Raw genomic sequence first — 21,110 nt, 5'->3', positions numbered from 1 at the left:
CACTTGCCTAATGGGACTGTGCAAATTGAAACGCATGCAAGAAATATTGAGTCGAATGACTTTATTATCTTGTATGGTGTATATCTAACTTATGGTTTCAAATATTGTCTCGTATCAATGTGATAAAGCGTATATTATCCTATATATTTATAGATAAATTATAAATTATAATTAATATTTTGGATAGATTTCTACTCATTTTTGGCATATAATTGATTGGGCCAAGGGAATGGAGTGATTTACGACCATGTCAAATTTTCGGTCAAAGAATTATAGAAGTGTCTGATTTAAGCGTGCGGGCCAAGGAAACCCGTGATTTAAAAGGATGGTGGCATGATTATAGTCATGAAGATGGAAATGAGTAATCGAGGAGCGATTAATGAGTCAATTGAAAGCTTGATCGTGTATAAAAAGGGGGTCAAACCCCTGGATGAGATATCATGATTTACACATACATTAATTATCTTGAGGATTGGAAGCAATTGCATGAGGAAATATGTGCCGAAAGATCGACATTATCATTATTTATCGCTTTATACATTTAGTATGAATAGCTAGTTTTTCTTGTTACAGTCCAAGGTTGAATTTTGATTTCAGATTTGAAATTTTGAGATTCTGTTTTGATTTAAATTTAATCTTATTTATTAAATTTGTATTTGTGCAATTTTTGTGATTCATTCTTACAGTTCTTTTATTTAATCTTTTATCGCGACCGGATTTTTAGATTGGTTTAGTAATTGTATGCCAATCAAATATTTCATTCGTAATTGTGTACTTGTTTGATAAAGTGGTAAATAGGTTGACAAATTTAGCCTAGGAATTGCATATCAAATAATTTAATCTTTTCGTAATTGATATATTTGAATTGAATTTTTCTCGTGCTATTTTCAATTGAAGAAATTAATTTATGGTCGTACCTAGATTATTTCTTTGATTGGGGATGCGATCAATCGATCGTATCATTGCCGCCAATAAAGTAGGAAAAAATTGGATATTATGATCGTATCTAATGCCTATAACCAATTTATCAATTGAATAATAAAATGATTTAAAATCGATGATCGAATCTTTAATTTGGTTTTTTATTCACTCATTGGGCTAAAAATTTAATCTCATTGGAATCTAATTTTTATTTCTTGTCGCTTATTTTAATCAGTTCAATTGAAAATTTTAATTTATCCCTCAATACTTGAAATTGTGATATAACATGAATTAAACCTCACAGTTCCTGTGGGTCGACCCCGACACCACTTGCTACGCGGCGATTGTGGTTTAGGAGAATTTTTATTGGAAGTATCGAGGCTACCATAGTGCCAAGACCGTGTTTGGATTCTAACTTGTTTATAAGTTTCATGGCTAATAAATGCATAATTCAATAGGAAAGAAGTAAACTTGTTTTTTAGAAGAAAAAACCCAAATATTATTTATACTTATGAAACAACCCATGAAGGCACTAGATATATAAAAAAAAAAAAAAAAAAAAGGCATTGGCATCAAAGACTATGACATCCATCTAATAATAACCTTCCTTTATAAATGGAAGTATATATTTTTTAACTGTAATAGTTAATCATAGTTTGACAACTTAAACTTACCTAATGAAGTTAAAGTCACAAGCCTTAAAAGCATTTTTCATCTTCTTAAAATTTGTTGAAAATTAATTCAATACTAGGGTAAAAAATATGAGAACAAATAATAATGCAAAATTCTTGAGCTATATCCTTCATAATTTATTTCATGAATATGGAATTATTCATGAAAATGCTTGTCCTTATAAACTTCAACAAAATGGACAAGAGAAAAATAAAATACCAATATCTCTTAATTGTAATAAGGTCTCCATTGTATTACTTCAATCTACTTGCATCTTTTTGGGAAAGCTCTTTTAATAACAACATAACTCGTAAACATTTTTTCTACATTAGTGATCAAGTGGAAATGTCCTTACCAAGTGTTGCATAATACTAACTCAACATTTTTGCTTTGCCCGGAACAATAATTCTTACAAGTCAAAGCTTTACAAAATAGTTGTAAAAGACATTTAGGGTGTGCTTATATGTGGAATTTGATTTTTAATTTTATTATTCCAATTTTTTTTTTTCCAAAAACATTAAATCAAATATCTATTTTTTATTTTTTTATACTACACTAAAATTAAATTTTACATTCAAAACATCACATCAATACATATTTATATTACATCAAACAACTTCAATTAAAAATTTATCTATTCAAAACCAAAATCCAAAATCAAAATCTTATAAGAAACACACTTAAAAGGTATGGACAATGATCAAAGGGGTATCGGGTCTTGAACATTGAAATTGATAAAAGGTATGAACAATTGATCAAAGCTTCATGTACACTTCATAAAAATTTTCCTACCATCCTTAACCCAGACAAAGCATCATATAGGTTACTTTGTTTTAATATATTAACACAAATAAATATATAAAATTGATGGTGTAATTATTTTTTTTTCATTGTTGCCATCGTAATATACATTTTTTCATATAAATAATATTCATAAATATACACATTGCAAAATAACTTCAAAATCACCAATTACTAAATTTTAGTATTAGTTCAAAACTTTGCAACATATGACATTGTCTAAGAAAAAAAAAACATCAAATCATTTGTTACCCTACAGACAACATTTCAAAATGTCATAACAGCAACAAATGCATTTGTTGGTCTTATAAAAGTGTCCTTCACATTGCATTGTGTTTTAACTTTTATGCAAGATAATTTTATTAAAAAATACAATGGCAAGGATCTATACTCGTAAACATAATGAAACTTGTAGACAAATTCTTATACTTGAAGCCAATTAGCATTAGCTGTTATTCTCAGGTTCATGACATATCCAGTTCATATAAAAATTGCTCAATACCACCGTACCTGCAAAACAATTTTAAATATAGAAAACATTGCAACACCATCACATCTATAATGTCTAACCTATTTTCGAAAATCCCAAAATTCTATGTACCTCAAACACACCTGTAATGTTTAATTTTTTTTTCAAATTTTTTTTTAAAATAGACCACAATTACTTTGAGGGCCAATAAATAATTAAAAAATATTAATAAATATAATTATAATAATATAAATAATTATATATTACATTACATATTACATATATCCTATATTATTTCATATTAATAATAAATAAAATATATTCTCCACTTAGTAACATTAGATAGCGATTATATTTGAATAAATATATTTATCAAATTAAATTTAAATTAAGGGAAAAAAAATTAATTTTGGTTTCAATATAATAAAATTTATCAATTTTGGTCATAATATAAAAAACTCATCAATTTTAGTTTCATTATAAATAATTTCAATCAATTTTGATCATACCGGTTAAAAACTAACGGAAATTGCTGACATTGACGTAACGGAGTTGACGTGGTAACTGATTTGGAAAGTGATTTGGAAAGTACACAGTCATGTACAATTATGCACGACCATGTATATTTCAGTGTACACAATTGTGCACGACGTATATTTCAGTGTACAATTATACACGGTCATGTATAATTCTACACAACCATGTATATTTCATGTACAATTATACACGACTATATTATTACACATCTATACGGCCATGTATATTTCAGTGTACAATTATACACGATCATGTTAATACACGGTCATGTATAATTCTAAACGGTCGTGTACTTTTCTGTTTTCGTCTAAATTTTATTTTTTTCTTATATATCTTTTTTTAAAAAAATATTTTGAATTTAAAATAGTTGATATATTTAAAATTGAAAAAATCAATAGTAATCCTAATATAATTAAAAATTTTAATTCAAATAAAATATTTAAAAATTTGTTCTTTTTAAAGATTTTGTCTAAAATTCTATTATTTATAAAAAAAAATTCCTCTTATAAACATCCAATTATACGACTAATTTTTTTTTATATTATGTTAAAATTTTATTTTACATTTCTATAAAATTTCAAACAATTTCACTGTATACATATATAATTATATTGAAATGTAAAATTAATTTTTAATATTATAATATACAAAAATAGTAATGTAATTGTATGTTTTTAAAAGAAATGTTTTTGGTAAATAGTAGATTTTTTAACAAAATATTCCAAAAGAACATACTCATAAGTTTTTACATTTGAACTAAAATTGATACGTATTAATTATATTATGATTACTATTGATTTTTTATATTTTAATTACATCAATTATTCTAAATTCAAAAAATATATATATTTGTTAAAATATATAACAAAAAAATAAAATTTTACACCAAAACAGAGAGATACACGGCCACGCATAAGTGTAATAACATGACCGTGCAGAATTGTACACTAAAATATACATGACTGTGCGACAACATGATCGTGTACTTTCCAAATTAGCTGCTATGTCAACCTCGTTACGTCCACGTCAGCCATATCCGTTAGTTTTTTTAATTGTGAGACCGAAATTGATGAAAAATATTTATAATTAGACTAAAATTGATATTTTTTTTTTTATATTGGGACCAAAAGTGATAAATTTTAATTATATTAAAACCAAAATTAAAAATTTTTTTCCCTTAAAATTAATTTCCTATCAAATATATTAAATCAATATTTTATTATCACATCATTATTCATATAATATTTAGGAAAAAAATCAAAACAAGTTCGGTTGAAACTAAAATTAATCAATTTTAGTCCCAATATAAATTATATTAATCAAATTTTAATCTCGTCTTTACAAAAATAACGATGTGACATTTAATGTGGACTACACGGCCGTATATATATAATCATTACTTACACATCACTGAAAACACAGTCATGTTCAATCACCACACGGCTGTGTATTATGTTTTTTTTTTGTTTTCTTTAAATCGGAAGCCAGTTGTATTATTTCTTAATTGCAAGTCATTTGACCAAATCAAATCAAGATTGATTCATCCATTCAATTCCGACACATGTTTTTCTATTAATTTTTTCCCCAATCTTCAACAATCCAATAGGAAATCTAAGCAAAAATCGAAGCAGAAACCGCTACAATAAAGTGCTAAGAAAGTAAATATAGCCATTAGAAGAGAAAAGAGGAGCACAAAACAATGATGATGAAGATTCCAATATTAGGGATTGCGCGGTAGGCGGAGGAACCGAGGCAGGTGAAGGTGAAGAATCTTGCCATCTCTAGACACTCATGTTGCTACTAACAGAACAACCGCGAGGCAAACAGCAACCAGCAAAACAAAATTAAAGAACGCTTTCGCTCGATTGAACGGCAACAATTGCACTACGACGTCAACAATGTCAATGTATATCTTGACACTACCACTATCGTAACATAACTGGTAAGCGATCTAGCGGTTGAGGGAAAATTTTGGATGGCGGTGTTGATTCCACATATGTCGTTTCCAACGACGGCAATAGGGATTAAAATTTTGTAGAAGAGAGAAGATATTGCTGGTGAGAAAGAGATACCGGATACCATAGCCAGTGAGACCGAGAAAGACGAACCAAAAAGGGATATTGGCAGTGACAATGCCGAAAAACCAACCGAGGAAGTGATGATTAGCCATGTTGAGTCCACATCTTATGCCACATCAGGGTTTGTTACATCAACAATGATTGTTAATTTTGTAAAGATAAAATTAAAATTGATTGAAATAGAATATGTTTGTTTGGAAATTTGAATTTTAAGTTATAACTTTAAATAATAAAAATTTTAAATTGAAATAATAGTATAAAACGATATAAATAAATATTGATGTAATAATTTAAATAGTAAAAATTTTAAATTAAAATAGTTATATAATATGATATAAATAAATATAAATATAATATTTTGAAAGTAAAATTATTTCTTAAAAAATAATATAAAAAATAAAAAATAAATATTTAATTTGATATTTTTGAAATTTTTTTTGAATAAATAGTAGATTTTTTGCCAATCCCTAGACAAACACACCCATAGTTTATATTAGAACCAAAATTGATTAATATTAGTTTCAACGGGACTTGTTTAGATTTTTTCCCTAATATTTATTAGGGCACCTCCGCCCAAAAGTAAGTCACATTTTACTATTCAAATAAAAAGCTTTTTAGTAACAGAGAAAGTATAATATTACCGTAAAAAACATCTTTAAACTCTGTTATCCATAAACACCTTTGAAAGCGCGATATTTTGTAAGATTAAAAATTTTCAAATTCAAAAATCTACAAACCAAAATAACTTGAAAAATTCTTATCTGAACGAAGAATGTTTCTGTGTTGTTTTCGGGACCTAATGGTGTGCAGATAGAAAGAAAAATTGATCAGGATAGCCACATTGCAATATTGCACCCAAGCCATTATGCTAAGAGGAATTGACAAATGACAATCCCCCAGAATTGGCCAAGGGCACAAGGTTACAACTCACAAAATCAAATCAAGAACCTCTTACATCTCATAAAAACATATATTTAGGGCTAAATGGAGAGAGATAATCCAAACATGTTTGAAGACGAGATGTAATTGGAAAAAACAATAGACACCCCCTCAAAAACAGAAGATTATCAATGCCAAAATTAACAGACAGAATCCGAGATTTGCTCAATGAAACAATACACTGCACTCACAGAAACTTCTGCAAATAACTCAAATCAAAGTTAAAAGATGAGAAGCCCTAAATATTGTAAAGGCAAGGCTTCAGTGTGTGTAACAATAAGATCCTGGATTAATTGAAATAATCTCACTGAAATCCGCTAAGATAATTGCTTATCATCATTAGCCAGAAGCAAATTTAAAAAAACACACACAAAACGATTTTATCTTTAAGAAAGATTCTAATGCGTGCTCAGACAGCCAAGGGTTAGTCTTCAACTGCAAGATCAGAAACTCTAGTCCATATAAATATGCATCCTCACGGCACACAAATTAACCAAGATATGAAAAAAAAAAAAAAAACCCAAATCACCACACAACTCGGACAGAAATGCAAAACCATTTGAATCGAACTTTTACCGAGGTGCACATTACAGTCGACAAAGGAAACCCTACGTAAAAAGTCCACATAAGGGTAGAATCAACCAAATAGAATCCAAATGAAAAGATAAGTTCTAGCCAGGTATCTATCTAACTTTTCTCTCACGTCTCACCCTTCTCTATGGTCCTTGCTTCCTGCAATGTGAAATATAAATATAACCGTCGTAAAATGAACAAACACTACTTCAAGGCAGAGACATGTACAAATCCAGCCATCAATTCACCCGAATTTAAGCCTACCATTACAGCAGAGGGAAAAGAAAGAGAGGCGGCAGAGAAGAAACACGAAGAAGATGAAAAAGATGAAGGAGCGGGGAGGGGCGGCGGCTGCGTGTGCTGGTGTAGGTTAGGGTGTGGTACATTATATAAGGAGGAACTATGTCAAAATACATTTATACACTTTTATTTCTTTTTATTTTATTTAATGACTTCAAGTTTATATGACGTGGCCGAAAAAACTTTCATTACTTTCATAAGCGGAGCAAGATAAGTCCACGTGGTCCAAAGAGATTCAGTGCAAGCGAGTCCATGGATACAATATCCTTTTAGCCAATCAAAACACACTTTCCGCATCCGAGGATCAAAAATTTCTAATCCAACGGTGAAAAATGAAGGATGCATTACACCGAGACACACACGATCATCTTGAATCTTTTCCATTTCCACAACGGTCGCACTCTTATCTAACGTAGTTCGTTGTCGGCGATGGCCTCCCACTCCATAATCACCGGCGGTTTCGGGATTCCGGCGAAGAATTTGAGAAAATTGGATTTGGATTTGTGCGGCGGGCGGCAGATTGGTTTTGGGGGGAATAATTCGAGCAGATTGAGGAGGAATAGGAGGTTTGCTGAAGTTTCCGCCATGGGCGCTTCTTCATCTTCTTCGTCGAATCAAGTCGGAAATCAACGTCTGTTTTTTTTCTCTATCACTGAAAACGTTTCGTTTTTTCTGCGCCTATCGATTGAATATGTGTATCACGTTTTAAAATTTCTTCCGATACTTCCTGGAAGAAGCACTGTGGTATGAATCATCGAAGGAGAAGAAATAATTGTGTGTTCTGGAAACGATTTCTTTGTTAGTTTTGAAAAAATTGATTTGGTATTTTACTTTTGAGTTATCCCCTGCTTTTGAGCGAGAAAAAGGAAATTAAACTGTGAGTAAATCATCACTTATTGTTTCCATTAGGTTTTCGTTTTGGAATTAGAATTTCATACTCAAAACTGTTCCATCCAATGTGTGTGTCTAATACCAAAAACATAGAACTAGCCAATTTACATGCCATTGTTGTTAGTGGTTGTTACCTTGAGGGCTCTGATTATTTTCATCTTGTCTATTTTGTCATTTTTTGAGGAATTGTAGGATCAAGAGTAGTGTCAAATTTTGGATTAATCAATTCAATGAAAAGTATATAGTCCTCAATTGTAGATATGCACAGCTGCTTGATCTCATGCACAATGGCAATGCAGAGGGTGCGGGTACGGGCACGAATTACAGCTCAATAAGTGATGAAGAGTGGAAGAAACAGTTGACGGAGCAGCAGTTTTATGTCACCAGGAAAAAGGGTACTGAGAGAGCATTCACTGGGTAACATTCCTACTTTCTGTATCCTTTAGGTTCTTCAAAAGTAGTTCTGCTGGAGATGTTCTAAATGATCTTTTCCAATACATGGAGGTTATAGATAGTGTTTTTCTTCTTTTTTTTTTTTTGTTAATTAGATTGGGGCGACGCATGATCATATATAGTGAAAGTTAATAGCATGACTGGTTGACGGGCTAAAAAGCATAAATTTCTTGTGGTTTCATGAGCAATTTTTAAAGTTTTATGGAACCTTCCTGTGCAATTATATTTGTGGCACATTGTGCTTGGTTATTAGTAACAAGGAGATTTTGTGCAATGCAATGCTCACCTGTTAGTATACACGAAGGGATTTTGCCGAATAAATTACATCAATGATGAGTGTGTGAAGCCACAAGTGGATTTTGTGGAAGTAACAAACAAATAAATAAATAAATAAACAAGGGGAGGTGTGTTGATGATAAGTTTTCAAACTGCATGGTCTTTGGGACTTTTCCTGTAGCTGTTTGATCAAGTCCAATCGACAGTGTCTGTAAAGTCTTGTTCAGTAACTGATGTGATGATACTGCTTGGACTTTGTTAGTTTCTTTCGGTTTGGTAAAACTGCTAATGAGTCGAACCGAGCCAAACTTGTTAAATTTATGCTCGTCATGTTAAGAGCTTGGCCTATGTTATTGTTTGTTTATTAAGAGATACAAGCTGAAATTCTTGTTTAAGGTCAATTATTTTTTTACTGTTTATTTTTTGTATCAGTTCAATATTGCTAGTTAAGCATTTTATATTAATTTGAGCTTAAATTAATAAATTACAAACTATTAATATTATTTTTATTAAAATATAATGTTATAAGATGTATATTTTATAAAGTATAAAAATATTAATATGATTCCGTAACTAACACTATCAAATTGGTGACTAACTGAACCGAGTCGAGCCAGTGAACAGCTCATTTGTTTTATAGTACAACTATTTGGCAATCAGCTTTTACATGCAATGGGAGGATTATCTTGCTTACTAGAAGTCATGAATTCCCATAGCTTTTAGTTTGATCAAACTGATTCATGCTTCTTAAAACTAAAAATTGTTGGTCAGGAGATCATGAATTCCGAAATAGACCTCTTATGTTCATGCGCTGCATTTTTTAAAAAATTAGTTTAAATGAAAGTCTTCGAAATAATCTACCGAAAGGGAACTGTAGAACAGATTAAAAGTGCATGTCAAGCTGCTAAGGGATAATTCCGAGTATGGTTTTATGAGGTAGTTTTGTTACATTTTATTTCTTCACATAATGTCCTGTAAGTTCATCTTCAGCGAGTATTGGAACACCAAAACCCGTGGAACTTATCACTGCATCTGCTGCGATGCTCCTTTATTCGAGTAAGCCCACTCCATCTTCTCCCCTAACAGCTTCAAATACATTCACACTTGTGTTGAATTTACTGCAATTAAATATTTCAAGATTTAATGGTCTCTGCATGATTGTCCCAGGTCGTCCACCAAGTTTGATAGCGGAACCGGATGGCCCTCTTACTACAAACCTATAGGGAACAACGTGAAGTCAAAGCTGGACATGTCGATAGTGTTCATGCCCCGCCAAGAAGTTCTGTGTGCAGTCTGCGATGCTCATCTCGGCCATGTGTTCGATGATGGCCCTCCACCTACAGGAAAACGCTACTGCATCAATAGGTTTTGTGTTTTTTCTTGATACACTTAATCTTTCCTGTCTGATTTCCGTTTTCTAACATTCCATGCGCCGTTGTGGATTTATGTGTCGAATTCTCTCGTTTTCAGTGCTTCACTCAAGCTGATCCCGGAGACAAAATAGGCAGTACCCTTCTTAGGCACTCACCATTACAGTAAGCTGTATTTGTGCACTTTCAAAATGTAGCCTTGACATTCAAACGGCACCATATTGTCTGCTTGTTAGGCACGAAAATGCGACATAATATGGGGTTATTTATAATTATAGCGAAGTTTTATTATCTTCCTAGATGTCATTTACACATTATGCTTGCAGCATCGAAAAGTAAATTATGCATACGCCATGAATTATGAGAGTATAACTTTATATGCCATGTAAACATTTGGTTTAATTTTATTAATTAATTTATATTATATTTTTATATATTAATTAATATTCAAATATCAACGCGCAAAAAATAAATAGAACCAGTCAGACGGAGCCACCAATGCCGGCATTCAACTAAGAGATGATAGATTTTTTTGTCATGCCAAAGGCACCTACTACAAGATTTTTTTCACAAAATTAAAGGCTTAGGTTCTGCAAAATCCAAAGACAAATACTTTGTTTAGACAAAAGACTTTTGGAGAATTTTGAAGTTTTGAAAATTTAAAAGTAGTAAAAATTACAAATTTTATGTGTTTGTCTTTCTTATATCATATATTCAATTTCGAAAACAAACAATTTAAACTTTTGTGTACTTGTATTGATTTATAGTATATAATAACATGAATTTGAATAAGTTTGTTTGGTTTGAATTTGAGTTAGCATTTTATAATTGAATTTTGATTTTATGAGTAAAGTATTAATATGTTTTTATTAATAATATAAGAATTGCAGAGTGTAAAAAATTCAATTGATTTGGTGGAAAATGGATTGTACATAATAGTAATACAAAGGATAAAAAGAATAATTATTTTGTTATTTAATTATGTTCAATTTCAATGTATTCGATTTCGTATCTGATTGTATTTTTTATTTTAATAACAAAATATTTTTATACTTAATAAACAATATTACAAGCACTTACATTTGCGCCTAAAAGAGAACCATAAAAACTCTAGGCATATGCGTTTACATATGTTATTAATTAAGTTATTTTTTACTTGTATCTTTATTTTTTTTATTGAGAGCAATAGATCAATTTTTTTTTTTTTATTATTATTATTACTCCCTCCGTATCAAATACCATGTCCACTTTATGGTTTCTGTCTGTCCCATTCATGTCATTTTTTTTTTTTAAAATAATTACACACTTTAATCTCATTTTAAATTTTTTAATTTTATTCTTTTTAATTTTAATTAAACTAATTAGTTATTTTATAATTATTTATATTATAGGATAATTATTTTCACTAATACATTCTTAATTATCTACTAATTAAACTCTTCCTAAAATACCGTGTGTAGCAGACACGGAGGAGTATTATTGAATTTGAATAGTTATTTGATGTGATATAAATAGAGATTAATACGATATTTTGAATATAAAATAAATTTAAAGTATAATATAAAAAAAAATCATTTGATTTAATTTTTTTAAAAAAATAAAATTTAAATATAAAAAATATGTGATAAAAGCAGCAAAAAACACAAACTTGTAGTTTTTTTTTTATTTTTATCTTGATTGAATTTAAAATTTTTTATTTAATAATATTTTAAGTTATATTTTGCTATATGAATTAATTTAGAGAGAAACATCATATCTTACCAAAAAATTGAAAGTGTAGGCGCAGTGTGACTTGTCTGTAGGCCTAGTTTGCACGTATTGGGTTTCGATAAAAAATTTATTCGCAATTTCAGATAACGGCTACGGATTTTCAAATCATAAAACTGCAATTTCAAATAACGGCTGCGGATTTCCAAATTATAAAACTAATAATAAATAAATAAATAAATTATTGACAGTGTAGGTGAACTCAATAGATACACTGTACTTTTGCACCTATGGATGAAATCACATCACATGATTGGGCAGTTTGTAGGCGCGAAGCAGAGGATCAAAGCCCGAAATTTGAAGCGGGGAAAAGACCAGAACCCGAACTGCCGAAGACTCTGCCAACCGTTTATTAACAGCCGTCGCGCTGCTCCTCAACACCTCTACTCAACTCTCCACAACTCTACTCCAATTCCAACTCCCCACGAATCAAAACCCCCGTACAGATTCAGATACGGATACAGATTCTCAATTCTGGAAATCATACCCCGCTCCAGCAAAGGATTTTGCTGAATACGCTTCTTCCAGAGGGTTTCTCGATCAAGACAAGTTTGGGGGAGATGGAGGGCGTTGGTGTTGCGGAGGAGACCGGTTATGTCTCGCTGAAGGATTTCAGAGTGGTGTTGGGAAAACGCTGTGGTGATTTTGTTGCGGAAGAGGCGGATGGGTGTTTCGCACTCTGCTTTTGGCTTTACATCGATAAATGCGCTTCTTATCCATCGCCAATTTTGAATCAGGTTTTAGATTACTCGTGTTTTCTTGTTTTATTTGTTTTGGTTTGATTCCGCTTTAGGATTTATCAGTTTGTGTTTGCGTTGGGGTGTGCTTGATTTGATTGTGGTGTTTGGGATTTTGGTAGGAAGGAATGCTTTAACCTTGAAATTGATTATTATGGTTTTAGCTTAATCTTGTTTTCCATTTCGTAATGGAATTCTGGTTTGGCTATGTTTCTTAAATTTAGTGTCCTAAGAGGCTTGGTGGCGGATTCTATCTTCACTGTGACATTGGTTTGGACAATGAGTCATGTCCATTGGTGTTCTCAGTGTTCCGGCTGGATCGAAATTGAATTTTTATCTTTGCATGTTGTGAGTGGCTTCTGAAGAACTTGAATTTCTTTTAGTGCAAACGAAAAGATTCGACCTATATGAGATTCATGTGGATAATGAGTATCTTATGGAACTTATGCGCTTCTTTGGTATTGCCTTAAATTTGTAGTCATATACATATATACATAGATTTAATTTTATGTACTGTGCAGAAGCATCCGGGCATAGATGATGGCGCCCCTTTCCTTTGGTTGGATGAAGAAAAGAAACTGAAACTCTCACCGGTTCTGTTACTACATGAAGAAGCTTGGGGTCTTAGTATGTCCATGCTGAGGATGACGGCTCCATGTGCCTCCTCTCCAATTGAGTTTCCAGTGAAGAAATGGGTTTATGTTGGGTGTGAGGTATGGGCTTTTGCTGCTGAATTGTTATTGTTAATAGCTCACTATCTGCGAATGTCATGATAGATCAACGTGTTTTGTTAAATTTCTGATTCGCTATTGCAACTTTTTTCGTTGCGAGTTAGCAATCTTTCCTTAATGAATTGGGAAAGTTAGCTTTTTTTATCTTTATTTCCTGATTTCTTGTTGCATTTACTTTTTTGGCTCAAATGATGTTTGCATTGTGCAGAATGTAGGATCTTGAATGGAAGGTGTTGCTAATTTTTATGTTGATTTTGGGCTAAAAAAGGTTGCTAGTTGTAAGACATATTTATTTTAAGACGTCTTCTGTAATCCTACCTGTTAAAAGCTAGGGAAATTTATCTACCTTATCACATGTTTGCCATTTGCGACTATGATTCATGATTAATTGAGGGCCCATACGTATAAGCTAACTTATGTGATAACTGATTTGATCCCGCTGTGCAAAATATATTTAACAGTCAAAATTGGTTATAATCCCCTTCAATATGGAAACATGCTCTTATGGGTTCACTATTGACAGTTAGGTCATATCGATCTCCATCCTCTATTCAGTAGTTGAACTTGTACGTAAGGGGTGTCAGTTCTTGTCTGTAATCCTCCAAATATTCCTTAAAGCACTGTTCTCATGTTCTAAAGTGTTCTTTCCTGTCTACTATTTCTTTAGCTTGACTGATTTTCACAAATAGTATGATACATGTTACACAATAAGGTGAGAGGGTAAAGCCATGAGAATCTTCTATATAGAGAGAGATTATATAGATACATAGATTTTTTCCTTAAAACAAATTTAAGCTTGAAATTGTATAGAGAGATCATACTGCCATCTAACATGGCAATGCTTTTCAGTTTGCATGGTCTTGAATAATTGAGAACGATTTTACACTAATGCGATGTCATATCTGGTGTAATCTGTTAAAGATAGTTACAGCATTGAATTAAACAACTGATGATAAAAAACGGAAACTTCTCACTGCCTATTTATTTATTTTTGTCAGTTAGATGCTATCGTATTTTCTTTGTGATGCCTTGTTCAACTATTTATTTGTTTAAATATTCTAACTTGTAAGTTCTGCAATCCTTTGCCTGTATAGGTCTTACCCAATTACGTGAGGCTTCATGTGGATGGATCAATTGTAGGGGAGAAGCCTTTGTCGTGCTCTAACAAGAGCGCATGTGCAGACATTATGGGAAAACTCTCTTTGGCATGCCCCTATGAAACTGAGGAAAACTTGCATGGCTACATTCATGGACATGATGTCCTGTTTCAATCACCTGATATTCAACACCATTATACCAAGGTTTTGTTTTGTTCCATCATTTATTATGCTTATTTTTTGTAGTTTCATAACCACCTATTTCAATGAATTCAGGATCCTCCGGTGCATCTATCTATTGATGATTTGAATGCCTCTGAGATCGAAGAAGATAGTGATGGCGTGTGGAGCATTGTTGGTGGAAAGGTTGAAATTGTTTTATAATTGAATTGCAGATTGATCTTTTGCTACTATACTCACACTGTCACTGATATTTGTAATGTTCTTAGGCCTCTTGCCGCAGAATCTTTTCAATGGACATCACGTTAATGGATGCATTGGGTTGTCCTGTAAACAGAGAATTAGAGGTTTTTCATTTTTTATTTTTATACTTTTTTGTCTCTTAAGCTCAAACTTTTGCTTAAATTTATACCATCTTTTACAAGGTTGTAGCATCCCTCGTGTATGCTGACAATGAGGTGACAGTTGAAGACACTGCTGATGCAGAGCCACCGCTTCTCATGAGTTATGATGGGATCGAATATGCTTGTCGTGATAGACCATGCAAATTAATCAACGGCCGTGCTTCTTTTAAGCTTAAGATATCTCAAGTAAGTATCATTTGGATTTCTAACTCATGTTTATATTATCTTTGTTTATGAAATTAGATCATTATTGGAATCTGTTAAGTTTGTTTCTGACAAATCCCAATTTCAAACACCTCTTCAAACTTGAGTTGTTCTCAACTCCTAAGCAACAGGATATCTTTGTCCGGTTCTAGAGTCAATTCCCTGAACAGGTCAAAGGTGGTATTTCAAGAAATAAGATTACTACATTCTTTCTGAGTTCAGATTCCTTTTTTCTATTTCAGCTTTCATCGAAGTGCGACAACAGGCTGTTTCAGATTATGTTCCACATACCTCAAATGGGGAGATATCCTTTCTTCAAGGCTCTCTCTCTTCCGATCCGCTGCATTTCACGGAGTAAGACTTCACGGACAGTTGCTCTGACATCGAGAAAGTCTTCTAACAGGAATCATTATATCAATCGATGTGAATCATCCAGTCTTGATGATGGTTCCATGGAGCTTGTTCCCAATATCATACGTGAAGCCAAACCAAGCCCGTCGTCAAAGCGGATCAAACTAGGAAATGATGTCCCACTCGCAATGTTCAAAGAAGAACTGAAACAAGCTAACAAGGGACATGGCTCTATTGCTTTAAGCAGTAACGGGGTATAGCTTTTTGGGCCATTTCCTTTGCTTATATAATGCGTAAACCAGAATTATGAATATCATATGTTAATGATACTCGTCTTCTTAGTCTTCTGCATGTTTCTTTTTCTGACTAACACGTTACGAACACACACACACAGTCCTCGGTATATTCATTTCAAAGATTCTGAACCATTTGTTGGAAGTAGGACGATGCACACGAGATGAGCATGAACCAGAGGCCTGATGACCAATACATGGCTGAGAACAACTCATCGTCTTCCGATAATGGTGACACTACTAACTGTGGCTTGAAAAGTATTCCGAGTCCAATTTCCGATTTGATAATCTTCAAATACTGTCTCGGAAGTCTTGCTGAGAGATTCCACCTGCTCAAGGAAATTGCTATTACAGCTAGTGAAGAGCAGCTAGAGAATTTTGCAAAGCAGGTTTCTCTATTTTCTGGGTGTCTCCATCACTGGTAATTTTCTGACTCTATTGGATTTGTCGGGCCATTCTTTTATGCAATTCTTTCTCAGTGCATTCATTAGATTTCAACAACACAAAAAGCCTTTGTATTTTAATTATTGAAATTCTACTTCGTGACTAACCTTAACCCTCTACTAGTCTAATTGCTTTACCTATGAATTATTTCGTTATAAAGCATGAAATGTGGGGAAACGTTTCTAGTTTCACTCTTTTTTAAAGGATCAGAAGAATGAGCTAGTTTATTAATTAAGAAACATTAAAGTTTATCATGTGCAAATTCCTTAGGATACCCTAATAGTAGTTGTATTGCCGATATAGCGGAAAAAAGATGTTCTTTAATTGTACACAAAAGTGTACATTCTATATAAATTGTTTTGAGAAAATAACGCAGTCTTGCTATTTGTGGATGCCGATTTGATTTATCTATTGGTGGCTTTGCCTATTCACACTTTCATCGTTTCACTTCTCTGATAAATCCATGAAGAAAACATTCTATGTTTTCTAGGCACCAAATACGAATGGCAAAGAGATTGGTGGAGGAAGGAATACAAGTTTGGACTTCACTACCTAAAAATGATGACCACCATGTTCCTTGGGAGAATCTAGTCCTCGAAATTAATGATCAATTCATGAAGATAGCTGGCTGTACTCGTGCGTTGACTATTCAGGTTCATTCCTCTATTCTATGAATATATTGAATCTTTTGACTGTAATCTAGTGTATATTTCATATACAGGGTCTCTGGATCCCAAGTAAAATTTTGAATTCATGGAATGTATATTAAATATTTTTAAAGTGAACCTAATAAAAAATTTCGGAAGCAATGTCTGTTAACTGTCTGAATGGCTTAAATTTATAGGACTTTGAATGTCTGAGGAGAATTGCCGGATGTAGGAATAATCTTGTGTCCCAAGAAGATTTCGAGAGAATATGGTCTTGGCTATATCCGGTCGCCTTTACTTTGTCTCTTGCCACGGTTAAATCAATGTGGAGTTGTACGTTCCCGGTATGGATGGAAGGGTTTATCACAAAGGAAGAAGCCGAGACAGCACTTCAAAACTCCGGAGGTCTTCAAGACCCCGGAACATTTGTTCTACGGTTCCCTACATCAAGAAGTTGGCCTCATCCGGATGCAGGCAACTTGGTTGTGACTTACATTGGCAGCGACTACACAATTCACAACCGGTTGCTTTCCTTAGATTTCATTATCAGGTTCAATTTTTATTTGTTTCCCTGCTCCAAATTTTATTCCTGAAGCAATTTCTCTTGCTAAATTTGTCTTACTGTTTTTTTTTTTTTTTTTTTTTTTTCTTGCAGTTCTTCCTCTTGTAAAATGACTTCAAAACTATTACAAGAATTGCTCCTTGAAGAGCCTGAGCTCTCTAAATTGGGAAGGTATGCGCGCGCGCACACACACACACATATATATATATGCACATGCACAAACACATGGTGATGTTGACGATCTGGTTCATTCGTGTATTTGTAGGGTGGTAAGGAATCATCTGTAGGTGTTCAAGATTTCAACTGCACGGTAGTAAATTCAGGAATCTCTTGCTCTAGCAATCAATGGGGTGTGCATATCGGTCGGTATATATGTAGGTACATTATTTATCTTGTGCTCCAAATGCATGAAGAAGATTAGGCTTAAATTCCTCATCGTCGTCGTCTTATCTTATTTCTAGTATTCGAAAAATGCTCTGTGAGAATGGGACTGTTGTTTGCTATATATCTAATCTAATTATGTTTTAGATTTTGTTGATGGTTTAGATTCGAGAAATGGAAGATTTTCTAAGTTATTGTGAGAGGATAAGATCTGGTGGTGTTGAATGTTCTTGATAGTTTGTTAATTACACATACTGATGGTTATGTTTGATAATTTATTGACTTTTTGTATGCTTACATTTCTCTTTTGTGAAAGTTTACTTTACTTTGGGATGTTAGTTTTGTCGAACTTTGCATTACTTAGAACCTTGGCCTTGGGGGCTCTGAATTTTTTTTAAAAAAAAATCTTCCTATAGAACATAACATTAAATATTTAAACTTTTTATTATTTAAAATAAATTTTAAATTTCAAAAATTTCTATTCAAACGAAGCTTTGTCTCTGTTTTTAAATTTTTTATTTAGATTTTTGTTATTTATGGAAAATTTTTCTTTAGAAAATACTCCATCTGTCCCAGAACTGAACTATATAGTTTTAATTGAGTTGGATAAAGAATTTAAAAAACGGACAAAAATAGTAAATATAAAAGGAGTATTAAATAAAATATTATTTTTTATATAATATCAAATTATTACTAATCGCTGTACATACGAATACCTAATTAAAAAATATATTAATAAAAAAAAAATGGGAGTATTAATCATCAAACGCATACATTACAATTGATTGCACACGTCTTTAGAGAAAAATATATATTAACAGAACATAGATAGATGAACATCCGACATATCACACCCTTCGATTCAAATCATTGAGCCAATGCAGGTAACTAGGAAAACATCATTGAGAATAACAATGACAACATAACATGGATACATTTAAGAAATGGGCCACAACTTATACATAATAAGCACATAGATAGATAATGAAATTGTCAATTGCTTTCTAAACACCAAAATCTACCATCACTCTCAGCCATCTAGTGCAAGTTTTGAAAGTAATTATCTATTTCTTTAACCACAAAAGGTTCGTGACTTTCCAAGACAGGGGAGCTAAATCTCACTGAAATTCGAATAGCCATAGAAAAATATTAGATGAGATTTAAATACTAACTCATATGCATAAGAAAGCTCAAATGCTCGATATATTAACACATTCCCAAACATAATAATCACCAAAAAGAAGCGACTTGAAAAGAGTCCTATTCCAGAATATTTGAATGTATCCACAGTGATCAATCAACAGCCATTCTTATATGAAGATATCTCAACAGTCTCACATCCAAAATTCTGATTTCAAAAGGTAATAACTGCAAAATAACACAACAAAAAAGGTGGGTGATAAAACAGCATAACTCCAACAATCATCTAGCAAACTTCCCTAAATAATCAAAACTTTTTGCATTCAACAATGTAAAAGGGCAATTAATTCGTCATTCCTTACCAATGCACTCCTTGACATAATTCAGAAGACTATAATAGTACCACCTAAAAACCCATTGCAGATATTCGAGACCTATTTAGACGATCTCTTCTTGTGTTTGCCATTCTTGACCCCGACAATTCCCTCATTCGACTCTTTATCAAGTTTACTCTTTTTATTTGCCTTCACTCCACTTGTTACCCCAATTTCCTTCCCTTTCTTCCCTAACTTGGCCTTTTTCTTCGCCGGCTTCTCCATATCCTCCAGGCCATTGCCTTTCGACGTATTAGCCTTGATCCTTTTACTGCGTCTCTTCTCCGGAAACTCATTTCCTTCAATACTTTTCTCCCCCACAAGTTCATCAATTTCCTCATTCCTCGCTTCCTCGATGTCATCCAACTTATCATCGTCACTTTCCACGTCTTCTCCATCATCCAACTCATTGTCTTCATCGCTCACTGCAACCTCTCCATCGTCCATATATCGAACCTCATGAATCCTCCCTTTATTCTTCTTCTTTTTCTTAATCTCACTATCTCCATCCTTCTTTTCGGCAGCATCTTCGCCCTCGTCCCCAATTTTCACAACAGCAACTCCATCTTCTGTCCTCTTCAATCCCTCAATCTTCAACTTAACATCAGGCATTGCCTGGTAAATAGGCAGCGAGACCGAATCGAAAAGCTTCAAATGCAAGCTCCTAACACCATCCCACTTCTTCGGCACATTCGCCACTGCTCCATTAACGGCATCGATTACATTCTCAATAATTTCGTCTTTCTCCATTGCTACTTTCCCCACCTTCATCACAGAACAAGTTCCAGTCCTCACGAGCAGCAGCGCACTCCCTAAAGCCCTCTCCACCTGCGACTTCAGATTCTTCTTACTCAAATCCACCGGCAATGGCAGCTTCTTCTTCCTGAAGAATTCCTTCCCAATCAACTTGGGCAACAAATGGACGACTCTCCTGTCCACCAAAAACATGTCGTAGCTGTTGCAAAGCTTCCTCTTCGCCTCAAACGCCTTGTAGTTGGCCTTAAGCTTCGAAATCTTAATGACCTTCGATATCGGTATGTCCTGAGACTTGATTAGCTTTTTGATTTGGTCCGACGGCGGAGTGGGCGACTGAGGCCTGTCGTCGACGATTAAACAGAGCTCGGAACTGCTGTCTAAGATCGGGTGAGAGAGAGGTATTTTGTAGGGATTAGTGCGTGACCTGGAGGGGATTTTCTTCATTGTAAGGTTGAGATAGATGTACTCGTCCTGAGGAAGAAGCTGCGGCTTCTCGCCGGCGGACTGGGCGGCCTTGTATTTCAACAAGGCGGCGACGGCAGATTCTACGGTTGATTTAGGCACCCTGGAGGCGGACACGTCGGCCGCCGCCACGATTTTGGATTCGCCGGCCATTGAAAATCAATCCTTTGGAACTTTGAACTTGAGCAGAGCGGCGGCCGTCGATGAAGGAAGGTTGGCCCTAAGCGTAGCTGTAGCCGTTTGGTTGATATTTTAAGGATGGACTTTTAGTGGGCTTAGAATGTGGGCTGGACTTTTGTG

General features: G+C 33.4%; 3 protein-coding genes, 1 long non-coding RNA gene and 3 other non-coding genes across 8 annotated transcripts; 2 read left to right on the top strand and 5 right to left on the bottom strand.

Annotated features, from left to right (window-relative positions):
- Positions 1-4,850: 4,850 nt before the first annotated feature.
- On the bottom strand, positions 4,851-7,586 carry LOC127266022 (uncharacterized). The gene is made up of 2 exons (XR_007842064.1): positions 7,255-7,586; positions 4,851-7,149 (listed from the first exon to the last, which is right to left on the bottom strand). It is a non-coding gene; the product is annotated as an uncharacterized LOC127266022 (long non-coding RNA).
- Positions 6,251-6,385, bottom strand: LOC127266200 (small nucleolar RNA snoR80). The gene has a single exon (XR_007842094.1). It is a non-coding gene; the product is annotated as a small nucleolar RNA snoR80 (small nucleolar RNA).
- LOC127266199 (small nucleolar RNA R11/Z151) lies at positions 6,674-6,763 on the bottom strand. Its single transcript, XR_007842093.1, has one exon. It is a non-coding gene; the product is annotated as a small nucleolar RNA R11/Z151 (small nucleolar RNA).
- Positions 6,819-6,905, bottom strand: LOC127266204 (small nucleolar RNA Z157/R69/R10). Its single transcript, XR_007842098.1, has one exon. It is a non-coding gene; the product is annotated as a small nucleolar RNA Z157/R69/R10 (small nucleolar RNA).
- Positions 7,587-7,673: 87 nt separating the features above from the next.
- LOC127266021 (uncharacterized) lies at positions 7,674-10,571 on the top strand. 2 transcript variants are annotated; one of them, XM_051296094.1, is made up of 5 exons: positions 7,674-7,921; positions 8,427-8,598; positions 9,901-9,966; positions 10,078-10,275; positions 10,381-10,571. In XM_051296094.1, the coding sequence occupies exons 1-5, from the start codon at positions 7,720-7,722 to the stop codon at positions 10,412-10,414; spliced, it is 672 nt and encodes a 223-aa protein (XP_051152051.1). In that variant the 5' UTR covers positions 7,674-7,719; the 3' UTR covers positions 10,415-10,571. The 2 variants fall into 2 exon arrangements, with proteins under 2 accessions (XP_051152051.1, XP_051152052.1); XM_051296095.1 differs by having other exon boundaries at positions 7,683-7,921; positions 8,481-8,598.
- Positions 10,572-12,373: 1,802 nt separating this feature from the next.
- LOC127266126 (SH2 domain-containing protein A-like) lies at positions 12,374-18,375 on the top strand. Its single transcript, XM_051296260.1, has 12 exons — positions 12,374-12,784; positions 13,306-13,497; positions 14,610-14,816; positions 14,889-14,978; positions 15,062-15,139; positions 15,218-15,382; positions 15,643-16,005; positions 16,194-16,465; positions 16,979-17,141; positions 17,333-17,685; positions 17,791-17,868; positions 17,963-18,375. The coding sequence occupies exons 1-12, from the start codon at positions 12,608-12,610 to the stop codon at positions 17,982-17,984; spliced, it is 2,160 nt and encodes a 719-aa protein (XP_051152217.1). The 5' UTR covers positions 12,374-12,607; the 3' UTR covers positions 17,985-18,375.
- Positions 18,376-19,368: 993 nt separating this feature from the next.
- LOC127266091 (uncharacterized) lies at positions 19,369-21,028 on the bottom strand. The gene has a single exon (XM_051296211.1). It carries the CDS (start codon positions 20,961-20,963, stop codon positions 19,653-19,655), a length of 1,311 nt encoding a protein of 436 aa, XP_051152168.1. The 5' UTR covers positions 20,964-21,028; the 3' UTR covers positions 19,369-19,652.
- Positions 21,029-21,110: the final 82 nt, after the last annotated feature.

This window comes from Andrographis paniculata, unplaced genomic scaffold (assembly GCF_009805555.1).
Source record: "Andrographis paniculata isolate CXL003 unplaced genomic scaffold, ASM980555v1 Contig74END, whole genome shotgun sequence".
NCBI lineage: Eukaryota > Viridiplantae > Streptophyta > Magnoliopsida > Lamiales > Acanthaceae > Andrographis > Andrographis paniculata.
This window is presented reverse-complemented; position numbering and strand designations above follow the sequence as displayed.

Excerpts from the sequence above, each read along its gene's own strand:
- LOC127266126 (XM_051296260.1), top strand. The coding sequence starts at position 12,608 with ATGGAGGGCGTTGGTGTTGCGGAGGAGACCGGTTATGTCTCGCTGAAG. Across the intron at positions 12,785-13,305 it reads CATCGCCAATTTTGAATCAG|AAGCATCCGGGCATAGATGA; the intron begins GTTTTAGATTAC and ends TGTACTGTGCAG. Across the intron at positions 17,869-17,962 it reads GAGCTCTCTAAATTGGGAAG|GGTGGTAAGGAATCATCTGT; the intron begins GTATGCGCGCGC and ends GTGTATTTGTAG.
- LOC127266021 (XM_051296094.1), top strand. The coding sequence starts at position 7,720 with ATGGCCTCCCACTCCATAATCACCGGCGGTTTCGGGATTCCGGCGAAG. Across the intron at positions 7,922-8,426 it reads GAATCAAGTCGGAAATCAAC|TCCTCAATTGTAGATATGCA; the intron begins GTCTGTTTTTTT and ends AAAAGTATATAG. Across the intron at positions 9,967-10,077 it reads TGCGATGCTCCTTTATTCGA|GTCGTCCACCAAGTTTGATA; the intron begins GTAAGCCCACTC and ends TGATTGTCCCAG.
- LOC127266091 (XM_051296211.1), bottom strand. The coding sequence starts at position 20,963 with ATGGCCGGCGAATCCAAAATCGTGGCGGCGGCCGACGTGTCCGCCTCC.